At 40.8% G+C, this 26,664-nt stretch overlaps 1 protein-coding gene across 2 annotated transcripts in view; it reads left to right on the top strand.

Moving 5' to 3' along the window:
• Positions 1–26,664, top strand: part of LOC122799233 (probable low-specificity L-threonine aldolase 2) — a 556,505-nt gene that overhangs the window by 390,327 nt on the left and 139,514 nt on the right. For both annotated transcript variants that reach the window (XM_044068161.1, XM_044068160.1), the window contains exon 6: positions 14,433–14,625. In XM_044068161.1, the coding sequence (XP_043924096.1) occupies positions 14,433–14,625 (193 nt within the window). The remainder of the gene's footprint in view (positions 1–14,432; positions 14,626–26,664) is intronic.

The raw sequence follows: 26,664 nt of genomic DNA, 5'->3' as shown, positions 1-26,664 counted from the left end.
AAGCCACTTGGCTTGGGGTCTGGAGCCTTCTATTCAGAATGGACAGATTAGAAATAGTATGGGAATTGTGGTGAGGGAGAGGCTTTAGAGGACAGTAAGGATTGTCAACATTATTCGTAACAGTCTCCTTGCAGTCAGAGTCCAGAGTAAGGATACAGCCGTATTCATAACCTCAGCCAGTTGATTACAGCAGGGTTATGATAGTGAGGAAAAGAATGCATTCAAGCACCAGTTACAAGGCCAGCTCCAAGTGTCAATTGTCATTGTTGTCAAGCACTTGTGCTGCTAATCAAAGTAAGTCACCTGGGCCATAGAAAGGGCTTTATCTTTCTGCACCATCTGCAAGCCTTTAAATGTTTTTTTTTTTTATTTTTATTTTGTAGGATGAACAGAAAAAGAAATGGAAGGTTTGTGTTCATCTCCTGTAAACTACATTACCTTTTGGTAGAAGGCAAAATTTTCCTTCACAGAATGCTTTATAGACATGCTCTCATAACCTTGTGTGCCTGAGAAACTAATATCTAATACCTTAATACCCAAACCTTGGATGACCAGATATTAGCTGCTAGTTCTAATAAAAGAAGATAGTATTAAAAAGGACATCTGGTTCCCACACTCAACCCTCAGACATCTCAAATATGGCTACACAAAAAAGTCAGCTGTAGAAGAAATAACAGAAAATATGGAGAGACTGTGTGTTTAAAGACAGGCTGTGGTTGTTTGGGTTAGTTCAACAACTAATAGATCAAAAAGTGATGAAAGAAACAAACAGCCAAGCTGTAAAATAGCCATATATGTATTCTCTTCTAGCACCTTGGTGTAACCACCTTGCATCTTTTTTTTTTCCAGAGACCTGGAAAGTTTCAGCATTGGATACCATCCTTAATACTATTTGTGGTTACAAGTAGGTCTGTTTAAAAACTGCTTGCTCTCCATGAACCTCCTGATCAGACAGCTAGGTGAGATGGGAGTGTAGGAGTTAAAAAATGAGATTTTCTCCATTGTGAGAGAATACACTTCGAAACAAACAACCGTAAAGTACAGTTTAAAGCAAATAGCCACACAAACGGCCATAAATTCAGCTGTCTCACTCAGCTTAACAGAATACATCCCAGTGCATCTGTATAAGCTGTATAAGCGCAACGGTTTAAACTTTTTTGAAGGCTTTTATTGTTTCCTGTTCATCTTTTTATTTTTATTTGTTTATTGTCACCTTTAGACACAGATGGAGAAAGAGGAAAAACAGCAAGTTACCTTATGTGCACTAAGGTATTTTATATACCCATTGCCACCTCCATGGTGTAGAGAGATAAAGCTCTTACTGTGATCCACATGCCCAAAATACAGTTGCCAGCATAAGAAGAGATATGAGTGAGTTTCTGGAGGGTCCTTGATAAAGTGTATCATAAACCTCAGCAAGCCTGCCTTAGGGGTAGTTTCCATGGCTTGGTCCGTTAGGGGGAGACCGATGTGCATGGCTTGCTTAGTAGGTTGTAGTGCTACAGCACTCATTTGGGTAGAGACTTAAACAATAAAAAGAGTTTCTGTGATTTAAAAAGCTTGTTTCAGCTACATATTGTACTTATTTTACTGCCTGCACTTTAACAAAGTCGATTTTGTGTTTAAATCTAACTTTTTTTTTATTGTGTCTGCCTTATTTTCTGAAGAAAATTAAAAAAAAAAAAAAAAAACTTGTTTTCCCGCCTTTCTAAGCTAGTATAGTCCAGCTTTCAGGTTAGTGCTGAATTCAGGGCTGTCAAGTTTCTGTGTTTGCCCATACCTTACTTGGATAGAAGGAAGTTTCTCTGTTCACCTGTGAGAGAGAGCAGCTTTGAGCAGCCTATCTGTCCCTGGAGGAGTGGTTTCTGCCCAGAAATTAGTAGGTTATTGGCCATTTTGGGCTAATTTCTATCTCTTTCATTTCCCTGCTATAAAACCCACATCTGCACGGTATTGCACGCCGGGCAATGCCGGTTAACTAGGGTATAACTATTCCTGGGTCTACAAAGTCTACTCTTCAATTTTTCCCTTGGAAATAGACAACCTTTCATCTTAAGCACTCAAACCATTCACTTCTCTCAGCCTGGCACTTGCTCAAAACTCATAGCAAGCACTAATAATCCTTAGCACTAGGTCCCCCCATACTGTAGAGAAGGACAAGGCTCTCTGTTCGACCTTACCAGCCAATCAGTAAAACAGTTCACTGTACCTATCCAGGTATATCCAAAGAGCAGTTTCAGGTGTACTCTCCAGTCCAACTGGTGAATCTGGGCATTTTGAGGCAGTGTTACAACTGCCTCATGTACACAGACAACCCTCTCCTCCTACCACCAAACACAAATACATGCGAGAGATGCAATTATACAGCCAAACTGGAGGCTAAGCTCTCTCAACCCAAGACTGGACCAGACAGTCAAGAGGAGAAGGGAACTTCTTGCATCACACCACCAGTCTCACATAGACTTATAAAACCTGCACCGGCAAAAAACACACATACATACACAAAAACATACTCGGAGGCTCTAAATAAAAATTTGCAAAAGCAACAGAGACCTCCAAAGCAGACACCCAAGCAACCTCCAACCCCAACACAAACCATGAAACACCTACTTCACAAAACCAGTGTGCCACACAAACACAGCCCTTAAGGCAAAATAACATACCCAACACTCTAGTAATAGGTGACTCTATAGTCAGGCACACTGACGTCCCAGTCATTAGACTGAACAAGGCGAAGGTTACTGTTAGCTGCCTGTTGGGTGCCAGTTTCCACCACATAACACAAGCACTCAGGTCACTCCAGAACAAGTACAAATACAACTCTGTCATTGTCCATGTTAGTGTGAATGACCTGAACTGTACCTCCCTGGACTACATGAAAACAGTCATGGAAGAGCTCTCTGATCACTTAGCCCAGGCCGGTATGATCCTGCCTTCACCAAGAATGATACCATGGTATAAAGAAAAAATGATCAATTTCAACAATTGGCTAAGCTTCTGGTGTCATTCAAAGGGGATCCAGTGTCTGTCAGCCTGGGATGACATGCTCGACAAGCCACGCTGCTTCGCTAGAGACAGCTTGCACTTGTCACCCTTAGGCTTTCGAATACTGGCCAAGGCTCTTGCCACCCCCATAGTGCCTTTTTTAGGCAAGGCTCAAAAGGCAAACCCACCACCATAAATAGCACAAGTAACAAAAAACTGAGGGTAATGCTGCTCAATGCCAAAAGCCTAAACCTCAAAATGTACACACTTGAGACACTCCTCAGTATAGAGACTGTTTAAGGCTCCAGAGAGCACCCCAGCACTACCAGGCTACAACTCATACCATACATTTCAGCCACAAAACCCGGACCAAAATACAAAAGGAGGAGGTGTATCCATATTCATCAAGGAAACCCACACCTCAAGGTAAGTGGCACAGCACGATGCATCAGAGACCATCCATGTGCAACTAACAACGGGCAAAACTGCAATTCAATTTGTAGCTTGCTACAGATCACCCACCATGTTCCAGGACCCCCATTCCGCATTTCTGGAAATACTGGGAAATATAACGGTCCTACCTGACACCCTGATATTTGGTGATTTCAATTACCCAAACATTAACTGGGAGAGCTACTCAAGTACTAACTCCCTTGCCCAACATTTCCTAGAATTTATAAACGCAAATGCCCTGGATCAACTGGTAAACACCTGCACCAGAGGTGACAACATATTGCACCTGGTCATCACCAACATGGGCTACCGGTGTTCCACACTGGACGTCAACCCCATTGCTGGTTAGATCTTACCCTAAACTAATCACTCTAGATATCCACATTCCGCCCCCACCCCCAGTCAAAGAAACCACCGTGAAAAACTTTTCAAAAGCAAACTTCACGTTACTTAAGATCGAGGTGGAAAGCTTCAAAGCCCCCATGCTAAAGGATAATGCTGCCCAAGCTGCAAAATCCTTTACTAATGCACTCTACGGGCACCTATAAGAATGCATGGATCATGCTATTCTAAGCAAAACCAAGACTCACTCCTCCAAGAAAAGGAAACCAGTCTGGTTGACCCCCGCCACAAACAAGCTATACAGTAGAAGGAGGAAACTAGTACAGAAAAGAGTAAAATCCCAAGAAGGTAAGACATCCCTGATCAGTATTAGCAAGAAACTATGATCCCTCATAAAATCATCCAAGGCTAGCTTCGAAAGAAAAATTTCCAAGGACTCCAAAGTTAACCACAAGGCATTCTTTAGCTATTTCAAGAATCAAAGTGGCAGTTCTCAGATCTGCATGGAGTTAGTGCAGAATGGCACAAAATACACTGAACTGACTGATATCGCCAATATCCTGGCAGACAGGTTCAGTGCAAACTTCACCCCCCCCCTCTCACCCCCAAAAGGGCCCATAACTGTACCAGAAGAATGTAGTACCCATGAAGTCACAGACACTCGGGTTAAAACAGCCCTCTCCAAAGCCAAAAACACAGCATCAGTAGGACTGGACGGTGTCCCAGGCTGCATCCTACATGAGCTCAAAGATGAACTAACCCCTCACCTAAACACACTGTTCAAACTCAGCTTCTCCAGAGGCTACATGCCCATAGAGTGGCACACAGCAACGGTTATTCTGCTCCACAAAGGTGGAGCCACAACAGACCCCTGAGAGCTATTGCCGTATAAGCCTGACTAGCTTGGTCTGCAAAGCTATCGAGCGCATCATCATGGATCTCATTAACAGAGACATTGGGAACCTCCAAACACTGGACCCTACCTAGTTCAGCTTTGTTAAGGGCAGATCATGCCTCCTAAACCTGGTAGACTTCTTTGAGGCAGTTACCAAGGCTATAGACGAGGTAAGGGTGGTCCACACAGTCTACCTAGATCTTGCAATGGCCTTCGACACCATTCCCCATTCTGGTATTATAGACAAGCTCACCAGCCTGAACATAAACCCCTACGACACGAGATTGGTTGCCAACTGGCTCATGGACAGAACCCACATGGTAAGAGTTGTGGGAGCTAGGTCTGACTCTAAACTGGTTACAAGTGGCATTCCCCAGGGCTCAGTCCTAGGACCCTTCCTGTTCAGCATATACTTCTCAGAGGCACAGACAAGCACAGAAGGTCTATGGCTGACCAAGTTCGCAGATGACTGCAAACTAGGGGCTGTAACTGACTTTCCGGCTGACACAGACATCCTCCAAAAGGGTCTCACTGAGACAGATACCTGGTATCAAAACCATAGCCTCAAGCTAAATGCCAAAAAGTGTATAGTCATCCCCTTTGGAAAAAACAAAGTTCCCACAAACTACCACATAGATGGTAGCCCCCTAAATATGGAAAACGTAATAATGGATCTGGGGACCAAGTAGATAGTAATCTCTCTGTTGATAATCACATTGCCAAAGTGGTTAGAAAATCTTTCTATGTGGCCCACGTAATCACAAAAGGGTTTGCATCCAGATCAAAAGAGGTCATTGTGCCCCTCTACGCATCAGTCATCAGACCCATCATAGAGTACAACGCCCCATTTGGAATGTACCTTACAACACACCTGCAATAGCTGGAAAGACAACAGAAGTACCTCACCAAGAGGATCACTGGCTTCAAACAGATGCCCTATGCAGCTCGACTGAAGAAACTCCAGCTGTACTCAGTTGCATACCGCCTACTCAGAGGCGATCTATGCCTGACGTACAAGGCTATGTCCAATCCAGAATTGATGGACATGCTCCACCTAAAGAAAACCATATCCCTTCGAGCCACACGCTCTAGGGATCTAAACCTCACCACAACAATAAATAGGATGTGCTGGAGGGATAGATTCCTGTCCCAGAGACTTCCCATGCTCTGGAACAATATTCCAATCTACATTAGGCAGAGCTCGTTGCTGACACTCATTAAGAGAAACCTTGACGAGTGGATGGGAAATAGAAAGTTTACCCCGGGGATCACTTCAATGGCTTTGCTGGACAGAGGCACATGGAACTAATCTAAGGGGGTGGCAAAAGCCAACACAATTCTGGCTAGGCTTATAAATGCCTTTGGGCAAATAGCATAGTACCTACCTATGAACCTATGAAAATACATGCCATAGGTCTGACTTTGTCCTGCTGAAGGAAATGGGGATTTTGGCCCCTCACAACTGAAGGGAATAAATGGGTCAGTGGGGCAGGACAGGGTCAAGCATGTAATATAAACTAATAAATAAAAATGCTTGTAAATTCCCAGCTGTTCTAGCCAAAATCTTCATAGGTAAGTACTAGGCTAGCTGCCCTTGAGAGCCATTTTAAGCCTAGCCACTTTCCTTTTCTGTGCTCAAATTAACCTGTCCCATTTGGTTAGAAATTAGCCTTACCCATCCCATGGTTGATAATTATATATAACCCCTTATGACAATTACTGTGATTATACCATAGATAATTAGATGAGACCCATGCATGGGATAAAGCATTTAGGAGCTGCGTCTGTCCATTAGTAGTACAGAGTCAGTCTTGGGCCAAAATTTCAGTGGTATCTTCTGCGAGATATATATGTCTCTGTAACCCATACATATTAAAAGGAGCACTGTGGGTATCTTGTGCGAGATATATATGTCTCTGTAACCCATACATATTAAAAGGAGCACTGTGGGTATCTTGTGCGAGATATATATGTCTCTGTAACCCATACATATTAAAAGGAGCACTGTGGGTATCTTGTGCGAGATATATATGTCTCTGTAACCCATACATATTAAAAGGAGCACTGTAGGTATCTTGTGCGAGATATATATGTCTCACTAACCCGTACATATTAAAAGGAGCACTGTAGGTATCTTGTGCGAGATATATATGTCTCTGTAACCCATACATATTAAAAGGAGCACTGTGGGTATCTTGTGCGAGATATATATGTCTCTGTAACCCATACATATTAAAAGGAGCACTGTGGGTATCTTGTGCAAGATATATATGTCTCTGTAACCCATACATATTAAAAGGAGCACTGTAGGTATCTTGTGCGAGATATATATGTCTCTGTAACCCATACATATTAAAAGGAGCACTGTGGGTATCTTGTGCGAGATATATATGTCTCTGTAACCCATACATATTAAAAGGAGCACTGTAGGTATCTTGTGCGAGATATATATGTCTCACTAACCCGTACATATTAAAAGGAGCACTGTGGGTATCTTGTGCGAGATATATATGTCTCTGTAACCCATACATATTAAAAGGAGCACTGTGGGTATCTTGTGCGAGATATATATGTCTCTGTAACCCATACATATTAAAAGGAGCACTGTGGGTATCTTGTCGAGATATATATGTCTCTGTAACCCATACATATTAAAAGGAGCACTGTGGGTATCTTGTGCGAGATATATATGTCTCTGTAACCCATACATATTAAAAGGAGCACTGTGGGTATCTTGTGCGAGATATATATGTCTCTATAACCCATACATATTAAAAGGAGCACTGTAGGTATCTTGTGCAAGATATATATGTCTGTAACCCATACATATTAAAAGGAGCACTGTGGGTATCTTGTGCGAGATATATATGTCTCTGTAACCCATACATATTAAAAGGAGCACTGTAGGTATCTTGTGCGAGATATATATGTCTCACTAACCCGTACATATTAAAAGGAGCACTGTGGGTATCTCCTGCAAGATATAGATGTATCTGTAACCCAAACATATTAAAAGGAGCACTGTGCTCACAATTATCTATATGATGCTCCTTTCCTGAGCAGAAATGGCAGTTAAGGTGAATGTAATTAGGAGAAATGTGTTAGCAGCAAGGATGCTTGCTGATAATCGTTTCTGGAGATACTATTAGTATTACTCTAAAACAGTGAACATTTTTCTTATTTTTATGGCTGATAAAATGCATGACACTACTATAAGGAAATAACATACAATTAAAGCTGATAGAGTTTTCATATCTGACAGTAAAATGAACTAATTAGAGGGCAGATCGCACTCTGGTATTTACAATTGGGCTTCCCACTAATGGTCACCGCACAAAAGTGCAGTCTTAGAAATGTCTGATTGCTGTACAATTGAGTCAGAAGATTAATGTCTGTCTTAAGCTAGCTTCCAGTCATAAAAATGTTCCTGCAGCAGTGGTCATACAAGGAACATCTTAGATGTCCTTCATGGATGCATCTGCAGTCATAACAACTGGGGTTGTCCTGTCGTCAGGCAGCCCTTCAGTCGGCCGGATTCCAAAGTCCGGGTCCGGCTTCGGCTGATGTCGCACTTCACCCGACGTCATCTCTGTTGGTCTTCGGGTATAAAAGCATCAGCCGACGCCATTTTCCCCAGTCTTTCTTGCCGCGTGGCGCCCGAAGCAGAAGCTGTTCGCAAGTGCCGGTCGGTCGGATCCAGAGATTACTTCTACCGAATACTACTTCGAAGACTTCTAAAGCTAAGTACCCCGTTGGGGACTCTTTCTTGCCTCAGCCGATGTCAGAAAAAGTTAATAATTGTTTAACCTGTGGGAAACAAATACCTCATAAAGATTTCCACTCTTACTGCCTGCCCTGTTTAGGCCCAGCCCACGACGTAGCAGCCTGTTCGGCCTGTGCTTCTTTCAACCGACGAACGCTTAGGCGTCGGTCGGAGTTCGCAGAACAGTTTTTCGGTTCTGATTTTGCGTACATTATGCCGTCGGATCCTCCGACTACGCATTCTGCTAAAAAACGCAAAGAAAAAGACCGACACTCGCGGCCCGCGGTTTCGGCCGAAACCATGGTTAAGCAAACCGCGAGTGTCTCGGTTTCGGCCGAAACCGAGAAAACTGATCAAAATACAGCTGAATCTATTTCTACAGCTGAGGCCCCTGCTACCACTCCTGAATCGGCCTCAGAAAATTTACCCACTACGGTGCTTACCACTGACTTATCAGACACCATTCCTTTGGATGTCTCTACCCCAGCACGTGGTGCTGCTAGGCCTCCAGCAGCCATGTCCATTAAGGCCTTCGCCAGGGCTAAAGCAGCCAAGACTACTAAAGCAGTGCCTGTTAAAACCCCCTCAACCAGGCCCTCTTCTAGTTCTCAAATGCTTACTTTGGCAGAAGATTTAATTTCATTAATTAGAGGATCTCAATCTCACCCAGACAGGGCCTCTCAGCCCCCAGAGAAGAGACCTAGGGCAGAGCCCCCTGAGCCAGTATCCTCTGATGATTCTGCTGATGAATCAGACATAACTGACCAGCCAGAGGCTCCTTTCTCCAATTTTGAAGATTCTGATGCTGAAGAATCCATTCCAGCTGCTTCCCCACCAGAAGAATTCTCCTTTGGGGAAACCTTGCATGCCATGCGAGAACAGTTCCAATGGCAGCAACAGGATTTTTCAGACTCCAGAAAAAGACTTAGGACTTTTTTGCACCTTCCACAGCACAGGCCCTTAGCTATACCTCCTGTTCTCCCTGTGGTGGATGATGCTTTCAAAGATGTCTGCTCCGCTCCAGATTCTTTACCCCCAGCCCCTGCCAAACCAGACAGATTTTACAGGGTGCCAGATACTCATCACCACCTTTACAAGGCCCCTCTTGCAGACCCCGAAACTATATCCCAGGGTCCCAAGGCAGTAGCCGCGACCATAGCTAAAAACCCTATTCCTGCTGAAAGGGAAGCAAGGTCATTAGACAGATGGGGTAAAAAGGTTTACACTTCAGCCACTCTCTCAGCTACAGCTTTAAATTGTCAGTTTCACATGATACAATACCAAGAGTTTATGCTTGATCAGTTAACTAAAAAACTAACCACTGATGAATCTCTTGATAAGAAATATGTATTAGAAATGGTAAATAACATACAGCAGGTTAGTAACCATTCTTTAAAATGTGGCTATGATGCACTGGAGGCTTCATTTAGATCAGCCATGACTGGCACAGTAATTAGAAGGCATGCATGGCTAAAGGAGCAAGCTCTACGGATCATGTTAAATCTAAGTTGCTAGACGCTCCTATGGATAAAACAAGTTTGTTTGGTACACCTGCCCAGCAGGTTATGAAGAAAATGGAAGAAAAGGCAAAATCAGTCCAAACAGTTAAAGATTTCCTGCAGGTTCAACCCCAAGGTTTAGCAGGAACTGGCCTGCCAAAAATTGGTCCTTTCCTGACTCCACAAGACCCCAAAGGGGCAGGAATAGACGTTCCAGAGGCAGAAACCAATCCAGAGGAAGTACCTACAGAGGACGACAGTGGCAAGGTAACAACAGAGGCACAGACTCAACCTCTGCCACTACATCAACACAGCCACAGTGACTTAATCCTAAATCCGCCTACCAGGGAACAAATAGCAGCTCCTCTAGGCGGAAAGCTAACTTTATTTTCAAAAAACTGGCACCACATAACAAAGGACAAGTGGATTTTACAAACCATAGATCAAGGTTACCGTTTCCACTTCCACACTTTACTAGTCAAAGAGGAATGCCAAATCTACCTCCAAATCAAAAACAGAGGCTCTACAACAGATAATGGAGTTAGCAAACATGAGAGCTGTGGAAAAAGTGCCAACAGCAGAGCAAGGAAAGGGGTTCTACTCCAGACTATTCCTTGTTCCAAGAAAGGAAAAAGTTGGAGACCAATTCTCGACCTGTCCACCTTAAATACATACATCATTGTCCCAAAATTCAAAATGCTGACCCTACAGCAACTTCTTCCCATGCTGGGCAAGGAGTGTTGGCTGGTAACTCTAGATCTCAAGGAGGCATACCTGCACGTCCCCATTCGACCAATCTGCAGAAGATACCTCAGATTTCTTGCAGGATCAGAGCACTATCAATTCTCAGCATTGCCCTTTGGCTTATCTACTGCGCCCAGAGTATTCACAAAATGCCTGGCATCAGTAATCGCCATTGCAGACTACAGGGAATTCAAATTTATCCATACCTGGACGACTGCCTACTACAAGGAGACAACAAAAGCAAGCTGACAACAGATTTACAAAGGGTCATTTACTTGCTGCAAGCACTGGGATACACAGTCAACCTTCAAAAGTCAAGACTGATACCATCCCAGACAAGGACTTTCCTGGGAGCGGAATTGGACACAGTAAGACAAATGGCATTCCTAACCACAGAAAAACAAAAAGAACTCCCTCTTTACTTCTTGGCACTAACAAAACTGAACAAGTTAACAGCAAGAAAGGTACTGCAGGCCTTGGGTTTCATGGCATCATGCATAATCTTGGTTCCATTTGCCAGACTACATATGAGAAAACTACAGTGGTACCTAAAGAATTTATGGTCCCAACACAGACACAGCCTAGAAACGGAAATCCCACTAATACCATGCTTAAAACAGGAGTTCCTATGGTGGGCTCAGGCATGCCAGTCAAACCCAGGCCTGCCTTTCCGCAAAGGTCAAGCAAGCCAGACCATCACAACAGACGCTTCAGACCTAGGATGGGGGGCCCACATGCTGGACAAATGCGTACAAGGATTGTGGACACAGGATCAATTTCACCTACACATCAACCTAAAAGAAATGCTGGCTGTAAAACTGGCAATCCAACAGTTCAGACCATTTCTCAAGGAAGGCCAGTTGATGATAAGGACAGACAACACCACAGTCATGTGGTACATCAACAAACAGGGAGGCACTCATTCTTACCCCCTATGCAGAATGACTTTGGAGCTGTGGAGCCTGGCACTCAGCTACAACATCCAGTTACAGGCAATATTTGTACCAGGAAAAGAAAACTCTCTGGCGGATATGTTAAGCAGGACCACATCGGATGCCCACGAATGGCAGCTGCACCCGGACATCTTCAAGACCATCTCGAAGAAATGGGGAATGCCTCAGATAGATCTATTCGCATCCCCTCTCAATCACCAGCTCAAAGAATTCTGCACCAGGACATTCCACCCACTAGCATGGAAAGTGGACTCACTCTCCTTCAGCTGGGAAGGCCTAACAGCATATGCATTCCCACCTCTTCCCTTGATACACAAAGTACTACTAAAAATCAAGGAAGAACGTCCAAGGATAATCCTGATAGCTCCAAACTGGCCAAGACAACACTGGTACCCACTGCTGAGGAGCATGTCTCGGAACAATATGTGGCCAATACCCCTGATGCCTCTGATGCTAACTCAGAACAACTACAGCACCATGCATCCAAACCTAAAAACGTTGCAACTGACTGCATGGAACATCACATAGCAGCTGCTAATCCAGAACTTTCACAAAGAGTTAAAGACATTATTCTTGAAGCACGCAGGCCTTCAACAAGAAGGAACTATGCTGGGAAATGGAAAAGGTTTGTCATTTGGAGTTCTGAAAGAGGAAAAGATGTATCAAACATAGATATGCCTAACATTCTGGAGTATCTGGCCGAACTACTTCATTCAGGCCTCTCCTACTCCTCCATCAAGATTCATGCATTAGCTATTTCAGCAGAATACAGCTTTGATCAACCTGTTTTTTCACACCCTTTGCTCAGGCAGTTCCTCAGAGGAATCAAGAATGTAAAACCTCCAAGGAAACCACCATTGCCAGCTTGGGACTTAAACTTTGTGCTAGAAAAATTGACACTATCACCCTTTGAACCAGCAGCAACAGCAGACCTACAACACCTGTCATGGAAAACTGCTTTCCTACTGGCAATTACTTCAGCAAGGAGGGTTTCAGAACTACAGGCCTTAATGGCAGTGCAACCCTTCCTAATCTTCCACCAAGATAGAGTGTCCATGAGGACTAATCCTACATTTATGCCTAAGGTGGTATCCAGAGTGTCTTTAAACCAGGCAATCCACCTACCTACCTTCTTTCCCAACCCACAAAACAGAGGGAAAGAATTCTGCATACCTTGGATGTACATAGACAGCTACGCTACTACTTGGACAGAACAAAAATAGCAGAAAGACTGACCAACTTTTAAGTAGCTTATGCAACAGGAAGGGAAGGAAAAGCTATCTCCAAACAGACAATCTCCAAATGGATAGGAAATTGCATACGATTCTGTTACTCCTTCCATGGAAAGCCAATTCCACAGAACATAAGACCTCATTCTACAAGGGCAACAGCCACTACCACAGCTTTCTTACGAGGAGTGGTTACCAAAGACATTATTGAGGCGGCTACTTGGACCTCCGTGCATACATTTGCCAAGCATTATAATTTACCTCTATATTCCAGATCCCGAGCAGGGTTTGCCACTGCTGTACTGCAAGGGATCCTAAACACACCATAATCTACTTTTATCCTCCTCCCCTAGTTGGCTATGGTATTCTACCCAGTTGTTATGACTGCAGATGCATCCATGAAGGACATAGTACAGTTTTGTACCTACCATAAATGTAGATGTCCGAACTGGATAGCATCTGCAGTCAGGATTACCCTCCCTCCTTCCCCTCTGTGGTACTCCTAGGGTGTTTACCCTCCTAATAGCTAGCTAGTGGGGGGGAGTCTTTCATGGTGTATTTGTTTGTATTTATGTACATACATGCTTATTTTTGTGTTTACCATCTATCTTTTGGAAACATTGGCATCTATCCAAAATTTTTAGCCTTCTAGAGGGCTTCTGGCATCTGGGGCAAGAAACACTGAAGAAAATGGCGTCGGCTGATGCTTTTATACCCGAAGACCAACAGAGATGACGTCGGGTGAAGTGCGACATCAGCCGAAGCCGGACCCGGACTTTGGAATCCGGCCGACTGAAGGGCTGCCTGACGACAGGACAACCCCAGTTGTTATGACTGCAGATGCTATCCAGTTCGGACATCTACATTTATGGTAGGTACAAAACTGTACTTTCTGCAGTATCTCTGAGTCTTTGGTATGAATGTATTACTGAAAATGTCCAGGATACTATTTTCTTACTATATTCCCTCTGCTTGACTTTACACCCCTCCTCTCAATAATTATTATTCTTTATGATCTCTTTTGAGCAATCTGATTTTCTGTTAGGTAAAGGATTTTTACATGTATATTAAGGCACTCCTGGAGTTAAAATAAAAAGAAACATGACATTGTTTCATAAGCAATATAGCAAAGTCTGGTTAAGTGACTTGCTGAGAATCATGCTGTATGCAATGGAGGCTATGGGAATCAAACCCAGGACTGCTACAGTGTCTAAGTTTAGCAGCAGATAGTCTTAGTCTTCTAATGAGTTGCAGTTATTTCTTGTCTTGCACCTTAACACAGCCAACTAGGCATTTGTATGCGGTGTGTAATGCATACTGTGCAGTGTCTTAATGTTTGCTAATAACATTAGATCACATGGCAGCTAGAGCCAGGATTCAGAATGAAATCCTGTATATTAAGAAATATTATCAGAAAGTTGCTACTTCCAGAGAACCAGAAGCCCCTTTAACATATTGAATTTGTAGCTTGTACTGTTGTAGTAAAACCCAAGATGCTATGGCATGCCAGTGGTAGGGCATACATGGGTATGATTCATCTAGGCTATAACTGATGATTTTCCTTGTCAGGCTGTTGGTGCTCCTGTTGGTTCCATTATTGGAGGGAGTAAAGACTTCATCCAGAAGGCTGTCCGTATGCGAAAAGCACTTGGAGGTGGAATGAGACAGGTTGGAGTCCTTGCAGCAGCAGCACTTGAGGCCATGTCAGATGCAATGGAAAGGCTAAAGGCAGATCATCTCAATGCAAGGAGGTTTGCAGAAGGTTAGTTTACTACATGATAGGGAAAATGTCGGCTTTCTTTTAACTTGGATTATGTCTTTTTATGTATAACATGAAGTTTTTTAAACGGAAGATTACCTTCTGACAATAATATTTTGAGTGGTGGTAGTTGTGAAAAATGCTCTTAGTGAATAGTCTGCATTACTAAACAGCAAACAACTCTTTTCATTTGTTGTCTTGTAACACTGTATGTGATAGACAAGAAAGGAGACTTTTCTTTTCCTTTAAGCTGCGAGGCATCCCTATTGTCTTGTCCTGTCTTTTTGTGTTTTCTTTCTTCACAATAGAAATGTCGATGGAGGAAGATTTGTGGTCACTTGAGTTGTCCTAAGTCATACATCCATACTTCTCAAACTCTCAGTGCAAGAAATCTGGACAAAGCCAAAATGTATTGGGGGACAAAGGCCCAAAAATAGGGACAGAATTTAAATATTGCTCCTATAAACTTAGAAAGTTGCTAGAATAATAGGTTTTCCATTACTATGCATTTTCTGAAGCAGATAAGGTCTGAAACTCAAATGTCTGTCATTATTTAGTATTATTTGATAACTTCAATCTTCAATGATTTGCCAAAATACTACAAATTTTATGAGGAACAGACCAAAAATATGAGGTAAAAATCTGGGCATTCTGCAAGAATCTGTACAGTTGAGAGGTGGGAGGGGTGGTGTTAATGGATAGGGAACAATATGTGAATGGAATGAGACAAATGTTGTCAGATGATTTACATTACATGCATATAGAGAAGGATATTGTTGATAGTATTATTACTAGAATCCAGTACAATCTACGAGAAATGCGAAAAGATGATATTATAGATTCACAATTATATGAATACATGTGTGTAAAGTACCCTCTCATACCTATTCTTCATGGACTTCCCAAGATCCATAAAAACTTGGATAACCCCCCTTACAGACCAATAGTAGCAGGTAGAGGGTGGTCCACAGAACCACTATCTATTTATGTGGAAAATCAACTAAGACCCTTATTGGATAAGAATATGTACATCCTAAGAGACACAAAACAATTCCTCATAGATTTATATGAGTCCCTCAGTAAGACGTCAATGGACAGAGAATTTGTTTTTGTCACCATGGACGTGCAATCTCTGTTTACAGTTATCCCTAACGTTGATGGTATAGAAATGGTTGGTAATTATTTAAGACGCAATTCTGAGATGACTGACAGCAGGATTAAGTTAGTTCAGTCCCTTCTTAAATTGATACTTGAATCCAATGTTTTTTACTTTGAGGGTGAGTACTATTTACAGAAGGATGGCGTAGCTATGGGCACTTCTTGTGCTAATAGCTACGCCAACCTGTTCATGGCTGAATGGGAAAATATCCATATATTCAGTCTTGATTTGTTCAAAAAACATGTTCCATTTTTTAGACGTTTCGTGGATGATTTGTTCTTAATTTGGACTGGTAGCTCAAGGGAATTGACTATTTTATTTGATGAGATAAATTCTAGTAGTGAATATCTGAAATTCACTTATGAATGGTCAAATACCAGGTTGCCATTTCTAGATATTTATGTAGAAAAGTTATCAAATGGGATGGTTAACACAGGAGTATATAGGAAGGACTGTCATAAAAACGCCCTATTACATAGGACAAGTATGCATCCTGGATATGTTTACCAAAATATTGTAAAAGGACAGGCAATGCGAATATCCAGATATAATCCGACTGATACAGGATTTGATTATGAGACTAATGATTTAAAAGATAGATTTTTATCTAGAGGATATTCAGCATTGGATATTTCTAGAGGACTCTCAGAGATGAATACATTAAGAAATAATAGAGCGGCTCCCTATTTCAGCAGATTTTATGGAGTGGACAGTAATGACTTAGTACAAACGTCTAATAGTATGAGTAGTCATGGGGTGGACTACGATTTGGCATGCTCTTTATATTTCACTAGTGATGTAGGCAATATCAAGGATGTGATTAGAGGGTGCTGGGATGTTTTAACTATAGATGACACCATAAAAAATATCGTGGGAGAGGCGCCTAGGTTTATTTATAGGAATAAAAAAAGTCTTAGAAGACTACTATGTTACCCATCAGAGTACAAACAAAGTGTGGAGGTGGTAGAATATGGAACAATGAAGTGCAATGAGTGTAATTTTTGCAATTACATTAATGTGGAAAACTCCTTTAGACAACCAGTTACTCAGCAAGAATATTGTTTTAAAGTAAGGGGCACTTGTCAGTCATCCAATGTAGTTTACCTAGCTTCCTGCATAGAATGCCAGGCGTTCTATGTAGGTAAGACCAATAGGAAGCTCAGGGACTGAATACGTGAACACGTCTATAATATTAGGACTGGCCGTAAGACGAACGCATTAGCGAGACATGTAATGGAGAAAGGGGAAAAGCACACTTTTCAGTTTTCAATAATTGAAAATATTACATCGGGACCAAGACGAGGAGATATCAGGACATTCACTGAGACCAGGGAAGCCAATTGGATTATCAGACTAAGGTCTGACAGCCCACCTGGCTTGAATGCCATGGTTTCAGTGAAACCATTTTTAAGATCCAGGAAACTACATAGATAGTATGTAATCTATACACGATATGTTAAACATATTATTTATGTATTTGACACTCATGTCAAGGATTGTATGCATGCTATTGTTGTATATGACACTGTCAGTAGATGTATCTATTTTTTATTTTTATTTCTTATTTTTATATATTTTTTCCATAATTGTTATTCAACATTATGGATAATTTTATTGCTATATTATTAGCAAATAGTTATTAACTGTTTTAGTGGATATATATTTATTAGGGTAGATTTATTATACTATTCCTGCATTTTTGAATTGAATAAGTTATTAATTCATTTTGTACCTTTAAATTTTAATGAAAGAAATTTTAAATGAGAGGTTTTCCCGCCTAGTGATGTATTTAAATGAGGAGTGTATTAGTTAACTGATAGGTCTGAAGAAGCCACATTGGTGAAAGCGCTTATCTGCTGTTAACACTTTTTGAATAAAGACTGTTTGCTTGAAGACTTGGAGTATTGGGATTCGTGATTTGGCTGTATTCTGCATTGATTATATGTTGGACTGTTTATTACGCACAGCGACAGCTATTGGTTTGCCTGCCCTACTGCTATTTTTTGTTTTTATCTGTTTGCTGGTTAGAAGGGAGGCATTTGCCCCGTCGTGGCACTCATTGGACTGTTCATTATTTAGTATTATTTGATAACTTCAATGATTTGCCAAAATACTACAAATTTTATGAGGAACAGACCAAAAATATGAGGTAAAAATCTGGGCATTCTGCAAGAATCTGTACAGTTGAGAGGTTTGCAACTACCCAGTTATATGCAGGTTTCATCCTTAGCCTGTGTACTGTCCTTCTGTACTTCTGCCCCAGGCATCCATGAATCCCCTCTGCTGATCAGCGCCACACTGCTGTCTCCTGCAGTGCATTTCCTCCACCCTCACTGTGGAAATATGCATGTACGTACACGTTTGTGTATGTATGTATATGTGTATATAAATATATATATGTGTGTGTGTGTATGTGTGTGTGCATGTGTGTGTGTGTGTGTGTGTGTGTGTGTGTGTGTGTGTGTGTGTGTGTACATGTAAATGTATTTGGTCTGTTTTGGTTTGCTTTCTTTGTTTTCCCTTGTTTCTTTTGATCTTTCCCTTCTATTTATTTCTAGTGTGCTGAATAGTTCCCGGACATATGCATCCCTGTAGTATCTTCTGTTTCTCTTCCATTCCAGTCAGTATACACCCAGCCCTTGGACTCTTTCCTTGTAATACTTGCTCCTGCACCCATTTATCATTTTGGCAACTGTATTACATTTATGTACAAAAAGTGGACATCTGTTATGTATGCAGCCATTTCAGTGTCTTGAATGGTGAGATGAAGCGTGCAACTCTGAAATCTTCTTTATTTGTCAAATGCTGTTTGCATTTGACATATACATCCCATATTCTCATCTGGGAGTTAATTATGACCCCCTTCACAATCCTTTCCTCAAAATCTGTACTGCCATTGACCTTATTTCCAATCATCTGTGTTCTCTAACCAAAAAGAATAACTGTGCACTTCTTTGCAATAATCCCCAGATGGTAGCTGTCTGCCCACCCTGTAGGCCAAATCAGGTCTTACTGGAGAATTGCCTTCCATCTGTGACAACTGGACCAGTGTCTGTTTCACCAGCAAATAAGTTGATATTGCTGATAAACCTTAGTGTGGTATCTAGCACAGACATGTCAAAAAAGTTGTCCTTGCTTCCCAAGCATGTGAAGCAGTTCTGGTTACTAACCTTTATTTGGACCTCCCATCTTAATTACATCCTCTGCTTCTTGTTAGCCATTCATTCATTAAGCTCTTCACATCACCATTTGGATCCAGTCCTTAGCCTTTCCTACCCTCCCCAGGATCCAGTGAATCTGAGTGCCAAAGTGCCTATCTGAATCCCAAATGTCTTCCGTCCATAGAACTCCCTGAATGCACCTTAGTGGTCCTAGTCACTGAACTGGATCAAGTTATACTACTTTTTTTAATAGTACACTCTTAAAACCTTACTCTGTAAGCCAGTAGATGTTTGATTACATGATCATTGTGCAGGAATTTTAAAATGGCTGAAGTTTAGCAGTAAGTGAATTTCAGTCCTCCAGCCTGATTTTTGTATAGCAGTGGGGCATCCATATAGGTACATAGATGAAAAACTGAAAGCACAGCTGGAAGTGGTCAAAACATTTTCAGATAATATAAGAATGTCATTTGGTCTTGATAAATGTACAAAAGCAACCTTTAAAGCAAGAAAGCTGCAGCACCAAGAAAACATCAGTTTGGGACAGGAATTTGATATAAAAGAACTTGAGCATGAGGAAGTGCATACATATTTGGGAAGTGATGAAGGATCAACAATAAAACATGGACAAACTGAATAAAACTCAGTAAGGAATATTTTAGAAGACTAAAATTAGTACTGAAAACAAAGTTGACATCTAGGAACAAAGTCCAAGCTAGAAACCAATTTGCTCTTCCTGTCCTAACTTACAGTTTTGGAGTGAATAACTAGCCCCCAAATGGTGTTGGATGGGTTAGAAAGGAAAACAAGAAGGATGCTTCATGCTCATCATATGATTTGTAAAAAATCAGTGCATACCAAGATTATATATTCCCCATTCTGAAGGAGGTATGGGCCTCCTCAAAATTGATTACATGTATAGATATGTAATTGTGAGACTGCATACATATCTGTTAACCTCACAAGACCCAAACATAGTGAAAGTTTTGAAACATTAGGACAATAAGTCTAAAATGACTTCCCTGCTTAGTTTAGCAGAATCATATTGGCATCAAGCAAGAAATCAGGCAGCAACTGAATGTGCCAAAGAAACAAAAAAAAAAAACGAAAGAATATGAGGTGAAGGATCAGATGAGAAGGCAAGAAATGTGCCCCCCAGAAGAAAATGAATAAATATAGTTGCAATTATAGAAAACTCTTGGAACAACGTCATGTTGATCAGGATCAAATGCAGAAATGGTTAAGGAGAGGTGAATTTAAACCAAAAGACAAAAGGTTAATATTAGCAGCCTGAGATAGTGGACTACATACACATTGGTTTACAAAGTCTATTGAATATGTGGGAGAAACAGACAAATGTAGGTTTTGTAAAACAGAATTGGAAACAGTTGCACACCTCGTTGCTGGTTGTGACATGCTAATGGCAGAAGGCCTGTGTACTGAAAGGCATAATAATGTGGTAAGGCTGCTGCATTGGGGATTGTGCAAATATTATAACACTGAGGTAGATGAAAAACACTGGAAACATGAGCTGCAAAGCATCATAGAAAATTATGACGTTTATATCATATGGGATAATCCGTTCCCAAAAATTAAAAAAATAGATGCGAGAGAATCAGATATAGTAGTCCATGTAAAGAAGACAAAAGTAACATTGATCACTGAAATTGCTACACCCATTGAATATATATCACACTTTAACCAGATTCATTGGACGCTGGTAAGGGTAGGAAAGGCTGTGGACTGGATCCAAATGGTGACATGAAGAGCTTAATGAATGACTAACCCAGAAGCAGAGGATGTAATTATGATGGAGGGGTGTAGAAGTAAAGATTAGCAACCAGAACTGCTTCACGTTTTACATACAGAGACACAAAGTCATAAAATACCAGGATTTGCAGTCAGAAATGAGGGCAATGTGGAAGAAGGATAGCCAAACAGTTCCAGTAGTAGTAAGAGCAACTGGTCTTATAAAAAATAATTTACAGTTATATTTAGATATGTTACTGATACATGTTGTGACAATGTCAGGTATTGCTAGTTAAACCAGGGGAAGTAAGGCAAGACAGTTCCTGAAGTAAGTAGGAGCAACTGGTCTTATAAAAAAGAATTTACAGTTATACTTAGATATGTTACTGATACATGTTGTGACGATGTGAGGTACTGCTTGCTAAGTCAGGAGAAGTAGGGCAGTGGATGAGTAACATATGCCAGCATAGCTAGCTGGAATTTTGTTAGAGAACTGTATGTCATTTGTATATCAAACTGATTTGTACAGGTGCTTGTGTAAAAATGTGTTTGTAAAGTTGCTTGTGTTAAAATGTACCAACAGTGTGTCCTGCTGGTCCTGCTGGACAGCAAAGAGATATACCTGTATGTCAGACTGTATTATAACTGTTGAAATTAATATTGTAACAGACAATACTGGAAGATAAGAGGTTAAGCTGAGCTCCAGCTAACTTTAAAAAAAGTTTGAAATTAAATTACCTGGTAGGCCGTAAAGATTGTATCTTATGGTTCTTATGGTTCTGATTGTAGCCAGAGAGGAAATGTTTGTGGAAACAAGGACTAGGAATTCTTGTATTGTCTGTAGCAGTGAACTAGTTGCTACTCTGGAAGGGTGGAAGTTTGGAATTGTTTTATAACTTCCAGAAGCTGCAACAGATCTTAGCAAAGCTCTGTGTGTATGCTATGTGTATGTGTAATATTAAAACATCTGTGTTAAAACTTGACAGCCTTTAGTAATGGGGGTATTAAGGGAGCCAAACATCAGATGACCAGATGTATGTGATGTCATTTTTTGATCCAGGGAAAAAGTGATGTTTTACTACTAGATGAGAATGAAGTCTCAGAGGACTATGTTTTTGAAACAAACCTGACATAAAAGGATTCCTCACCTACTTCGTCTTGCCTTGGAATAGTAATTACTTACATCAGTCAGGAAAATATAGTGAGATTAGTTAAGTACTGTTTTTCTATATCTGTGAGAATCTGTTCATTGGTGTTATTTTAATATTTCCAATGAATGAAACTCTAGTATTTGTTGTAAATAGATAATCCACATTTTCATATTATTTTATTATTTTTTATTACATTTATTAAAACTTTTTCATTGTGGCTAGTCCTTTAGACAATATTTTAACCTTTGAGAGTACTTATATCTAGTTGGTGACTCTGTGGCTCCTCCTGAAAGCCTTATTGCATTGGCCACACACTATCATTAGTATCAATATTAATTGCACTCAGTATAATTGGGTATCCTTGTAAGAGCCTTAGAGTAGCTGGCTTTGGAATGTCTGGTGACAGTGTAACTACTTTATAGTCTGGGCAGAAGGGGGTATAGCTAGTAAATCTGTGCCAGCCTTTCCCAGGTGTGTGTGTGTGTGTGTGTGTGTGTGTGTGTGTGTGTCAATCAAATCTCCAAGAGTGTGTGTGTGTCATCTGCTTGGAGCAGGGACATGAAGCACTGGTTTCACAGAGAAGGTGCTGGAGGACTTGGCTTGGACACTTGTCTGAGGACTCATTGCCACAGCTTTGCTACCACTATCGCTACTCACTGGGGCCCTGGAGAAAGAAAGAAAGAGAGAGAAATCCATACCCTGGACTGAGTGTGTTCCCTCTGTGCTCTTAAGGGAAATTGTGCTTGATGCCGAGAGCTACGCCTGGAAATACTGGGTGTATCCATTTTTGTTCCATGTGAATGTCCTTCTCCAGTGTCAGTGGTGAGGATTCAGGCTCTTTGATTACTGGCCGAGAGAGAGGACGTCACAGATGTAACTCCATACAAATTACAGAACGAGTCATTACTAGGCACATTATGGGTGCTGTGACTTTAATCATACTTTGACTTAGGAATGGTGCCGATTCCCATCATGGTATTAGAAACCCAAAAGACTTTGAGAAGGCAAAAAGTGCATAGGCATGATTCCTTAGGCCGTGGTCTTTGGGGGAGGGGGGATGCAGTCATAATAGAGATGTGCCCTTAGTCTGTACTTTTTGGTACCCCCCAGAAGACAGCCAGACAGAAATTATGTACCACCAGATGCTCTTAGGGGGAGGGCATAAATGCCAGATAACCTAAGATAAGCCTGAACTATTGATTATTAATAACATTCTAAACAAAAGAGAAGTGTTAACAACAGATTTAAAGGTTATTTGTAATTAACTGTAAAAGGGATAAAACAGAAACACACTGCTTTTTTAAATAAAACACTACTGAAACTACACAGGAAACATCATCAATTCTGTGTCAAGATCTATATACAAAGGCCACCAGTGTAAAACAAAGTTCTGGACCCTGGCAAGAAGAGTACCTACCTCACAAGTTTACCTCATTTTGAGGAATACTCCTCATTCATGATCTAAAAACATATATTTTCCGCAAAGTTCCACAATGAAAGGATCTTCACACATTTAATGTTAACATTGTTTAAGGTGATATCAATGTTAACTAAAATGAATCATATTAATTCAGTACAAAATATTCTATAAGTAAATATATCACACTTTAACCATCTTATCAGCTTCCTAGTTGAAGTTGCTAGTAAGTTATTGGTAAGTGTTCCACGTTTTGCCCATTTGTTACTTATAATGAGAGATAGTGTTCCTCGTTTTGGAGACGGAAGGTTGAGAGCTACCTTGTCTTAGATCTTATATTCCAGTATCAGCTGCTATGGTGAGTGTACTTAAGACAACTGTACTGTGATCATCAGAAGGATAACTGGTACATATCTAAATGTAAGAGCATCATACATTGCACCCACAGTTGATGTGGTGCCATACACCATAACCTGCAGGGCTGTGGAAGTAAACATGCTCTGCTACTTGAATGGACAGCCAGTTCATAATGTTTAGGGAATGTATGAATGGAAGTATTTCTGAAAACATAAAATGCCTCAGGAGTTCTTGTTCTCGTGGAGTGGGCTTGAATCTCTGCAATAACAGCCTTGTATTTGCCACAAGAGAAGTCAGTGCAGGTAAACAGCCCTGTAGAAAGTATTTTCCATTAAAGGACTGTCCTGATTTTCTTTCACACAACAGACAAAAAGCTTAGCAGACTGTCATGAAGGCTTTATGTTTTCAATGTAATGCCAACCGCTACCTGTTCACTTCTTCCTTTTAACATTTATTCCGTTATTTTGGAAGGAAGACTGGCAACTGGACAATCTAACTGAAACCATGCTTGGCATACAAGAGTGATTTGATTGTTAAAGGGATTATGGCCTTTTGGAAGGCTGCAGAGTGGTCTTTATATGCCAGTGTTGTGGTTCTACAGTCTGTCATGCTTAGGTGACTTTTACTGGGGAAGGGTCTTCAAAATTATTTTCTGCTGTATAAACAGGCTTGAAAGGAGGCAAAATCAGTTTTATAGCCAGGATGTTTAGATCACAAACAGAATAGACAGGATACTTTGTTCATAAACTCCTTCATTGCAGAATGAGAGGCAGTCATAAGAAACAAAAGGCCCACAAGCAAAACCCACAGACAAATGCACTTATACAGAATAGAATGAAAGAAAGAAGGGAGATCTACTGACTGAGCAGAGGAACATAATTGTAAGCTGTGGCATTTTGGGTTGGCATAATTGTTAAGCTGATTACCTTACATACATTACATACATAAGGTGCATGGTTTGATTCTCACCTTTGTGAAATTTAAAATTGTTTACAAGGGCAGTAGCCTAATACTTAGCTGTGAACCTGTACCTATGAACCTAAAGCTGTTCCTGAGCCTGATAGCAGTAAGAATTTATCTTTATTTAGATAAATATGACTGTCTAATGGTAGGCCTTGTATCTTCTTGCCAAAATGAAGGCTTATCAGATGAGGAAAAAAAAGGATGTTTTCAGGAAATATTATAAGTTCCCCCATGCTGTTACACTGAGAGACTTGAGGCTGACATAAATGCCAGAATTAATAGAATTAAGCCAACATTTTCTAAGAAAATTTTATTAGTGCTTTCTGTGACGTTAATAGTTCTGTTTTTGACTTCACATCAGCAGTACCTAGGATCAAATCTTCAACCTGTTTTAAAATTACTACATGGCCCTGTGTTGTAGGACACCCAGGTGTGCAGAGGTGTGATTAGGCAGTGCAGTATAACATTGAGAATTATGATTATGGGAGTGGAGTCCCTCAGGGTTCTATGCTGGGATCTTTCCTATTTGGAATTTACTTCTCGTAAGTAAAAGCCAATGCCAAAGGGCTCTGGCTGACTAAGTTTGCAGATGATTGCAACTTAGGAGCAAGTCACTGAATCCCCAAATGACTTTGCCATCCTGTAGGAAGGTTTGTCCCAAATAAATAACCAGTGCCAAAATCATGGACTGAAACTAAATTCCAAAAATGCGGTATTGTATCCTGTGGGACTACATCTGCCCTAGGGAACTACCACATTTTTCAATACACCTCTAAGAGTTGACCCAGTTCTTCAGGATTTGGGAATTGGGAACATATGGTGGACACTGACTTAACTTTCAACCATGTGTCTATTGTCATAAGAAAGTCCTTCTATATTACAAAGCTAATAAAAGGATTGTGTAGAGATCTAGGGATGTCATTGTCTCCCATTTACTCATCCCTCATTACACCAGTCATCAAGTATAATGCCTCATTTGTCATATATCTGTCCAAAAACATGCATCAACTGGAATATCCACATAGATACCTTAATAAAAGGATGTAAGGCCTAAATAATATGTCCTACATGGACCAACTCATTGCCCTGTCACTGTACTCTGTATCCTACAGACTGCTAAGATGTGATCTGTGTCTAATGTACAGGCATCCTCCAACCCATTACTAATGGATTTACTGTACAGCAGCAAGTCAAATGGCATCAGAAATACTTGGTCTAGGGATCTTTTTTTGCACTATCAACAGAATGGTTTGAAGAGGCAGGTATATCTCACAAAAGATACCACTGCTCTGGAACAGACTATCCATCCATGTAAAATAAAGCTCATCCCTGTACATATGCAACAAGTACATGGATCTATGGATAGGAAACAGACAATTTATCCCAGGACTGCCCCCTGTGCTACTAATGGAGAGAGGCAGCTCCTAAATGCTTTATTCCATGCATGGGTCTCGTCTAATTATCTATGGTATTATCTCAGTTATTTTTAATATGGGCAATGTATAATTGTTAGTCATGGAATGGGTAAGGCCAGTCTAATACCAAATTGAATTGGTTAATTCGAGCATCATAAGAGAAACTGGCACGACTTAAAATGGCCCACAAGGACAGCTACCCTAGTACTTATCCATGAACCTATTATCAGGTCTCCAGTCATAACCAGATAATTGTGTGTTTTTGCGATTCACCTTTAGGGTGAAACTCTAGAGGTGAATCTTGGCATCCAAGTCAAGCACACATAATAAAAGATTATGCTCAGGGCCCCGATTATAATTCCTCGTAGTATACGGAGTTTTATCTGCTCCATGTACTACCAGGTACAGGGAAAAAAAGCACAAGATGTTTTACTGGCTTTGAAAACCAGTAAAGTACTTTGCAAGTGATGTCAAACAGACAGCAGCACACCTATCAACTTAGTTGCTTAAGAATTCTGGGGGGCAAAGGATCAAAATCAGGGACAGTTTTTAAATATTGCTCTAATTCACTTAGAAAGTTAATAGAATAACTTGTTTTGCATGAATATACATTTTCTGAATAAGCAGAAGTGTGAAACTTTAATTATTATAATTTTGACTGACTGTAAAC

This window comes from Protopterus annectens, chromosome 4.part0 (assembly GCF_019279795.1).
Source record: "Protopterus annectens isolate FY-2018-M chromosome 4.part0, PAN1.0, whole genome shotgun sequence".
Taxonomy (NCBI): domain Eukaryota; kingdom Metazoa; phylum Chordata; order Ceratodontiformes; family Protopteridae; genus Protopterus; species Protopterus annectens.
Note: the sequence above shows the minus strand (reverse complement) of the source record. Positions and strands in the feature narration are given on the sequence as shown.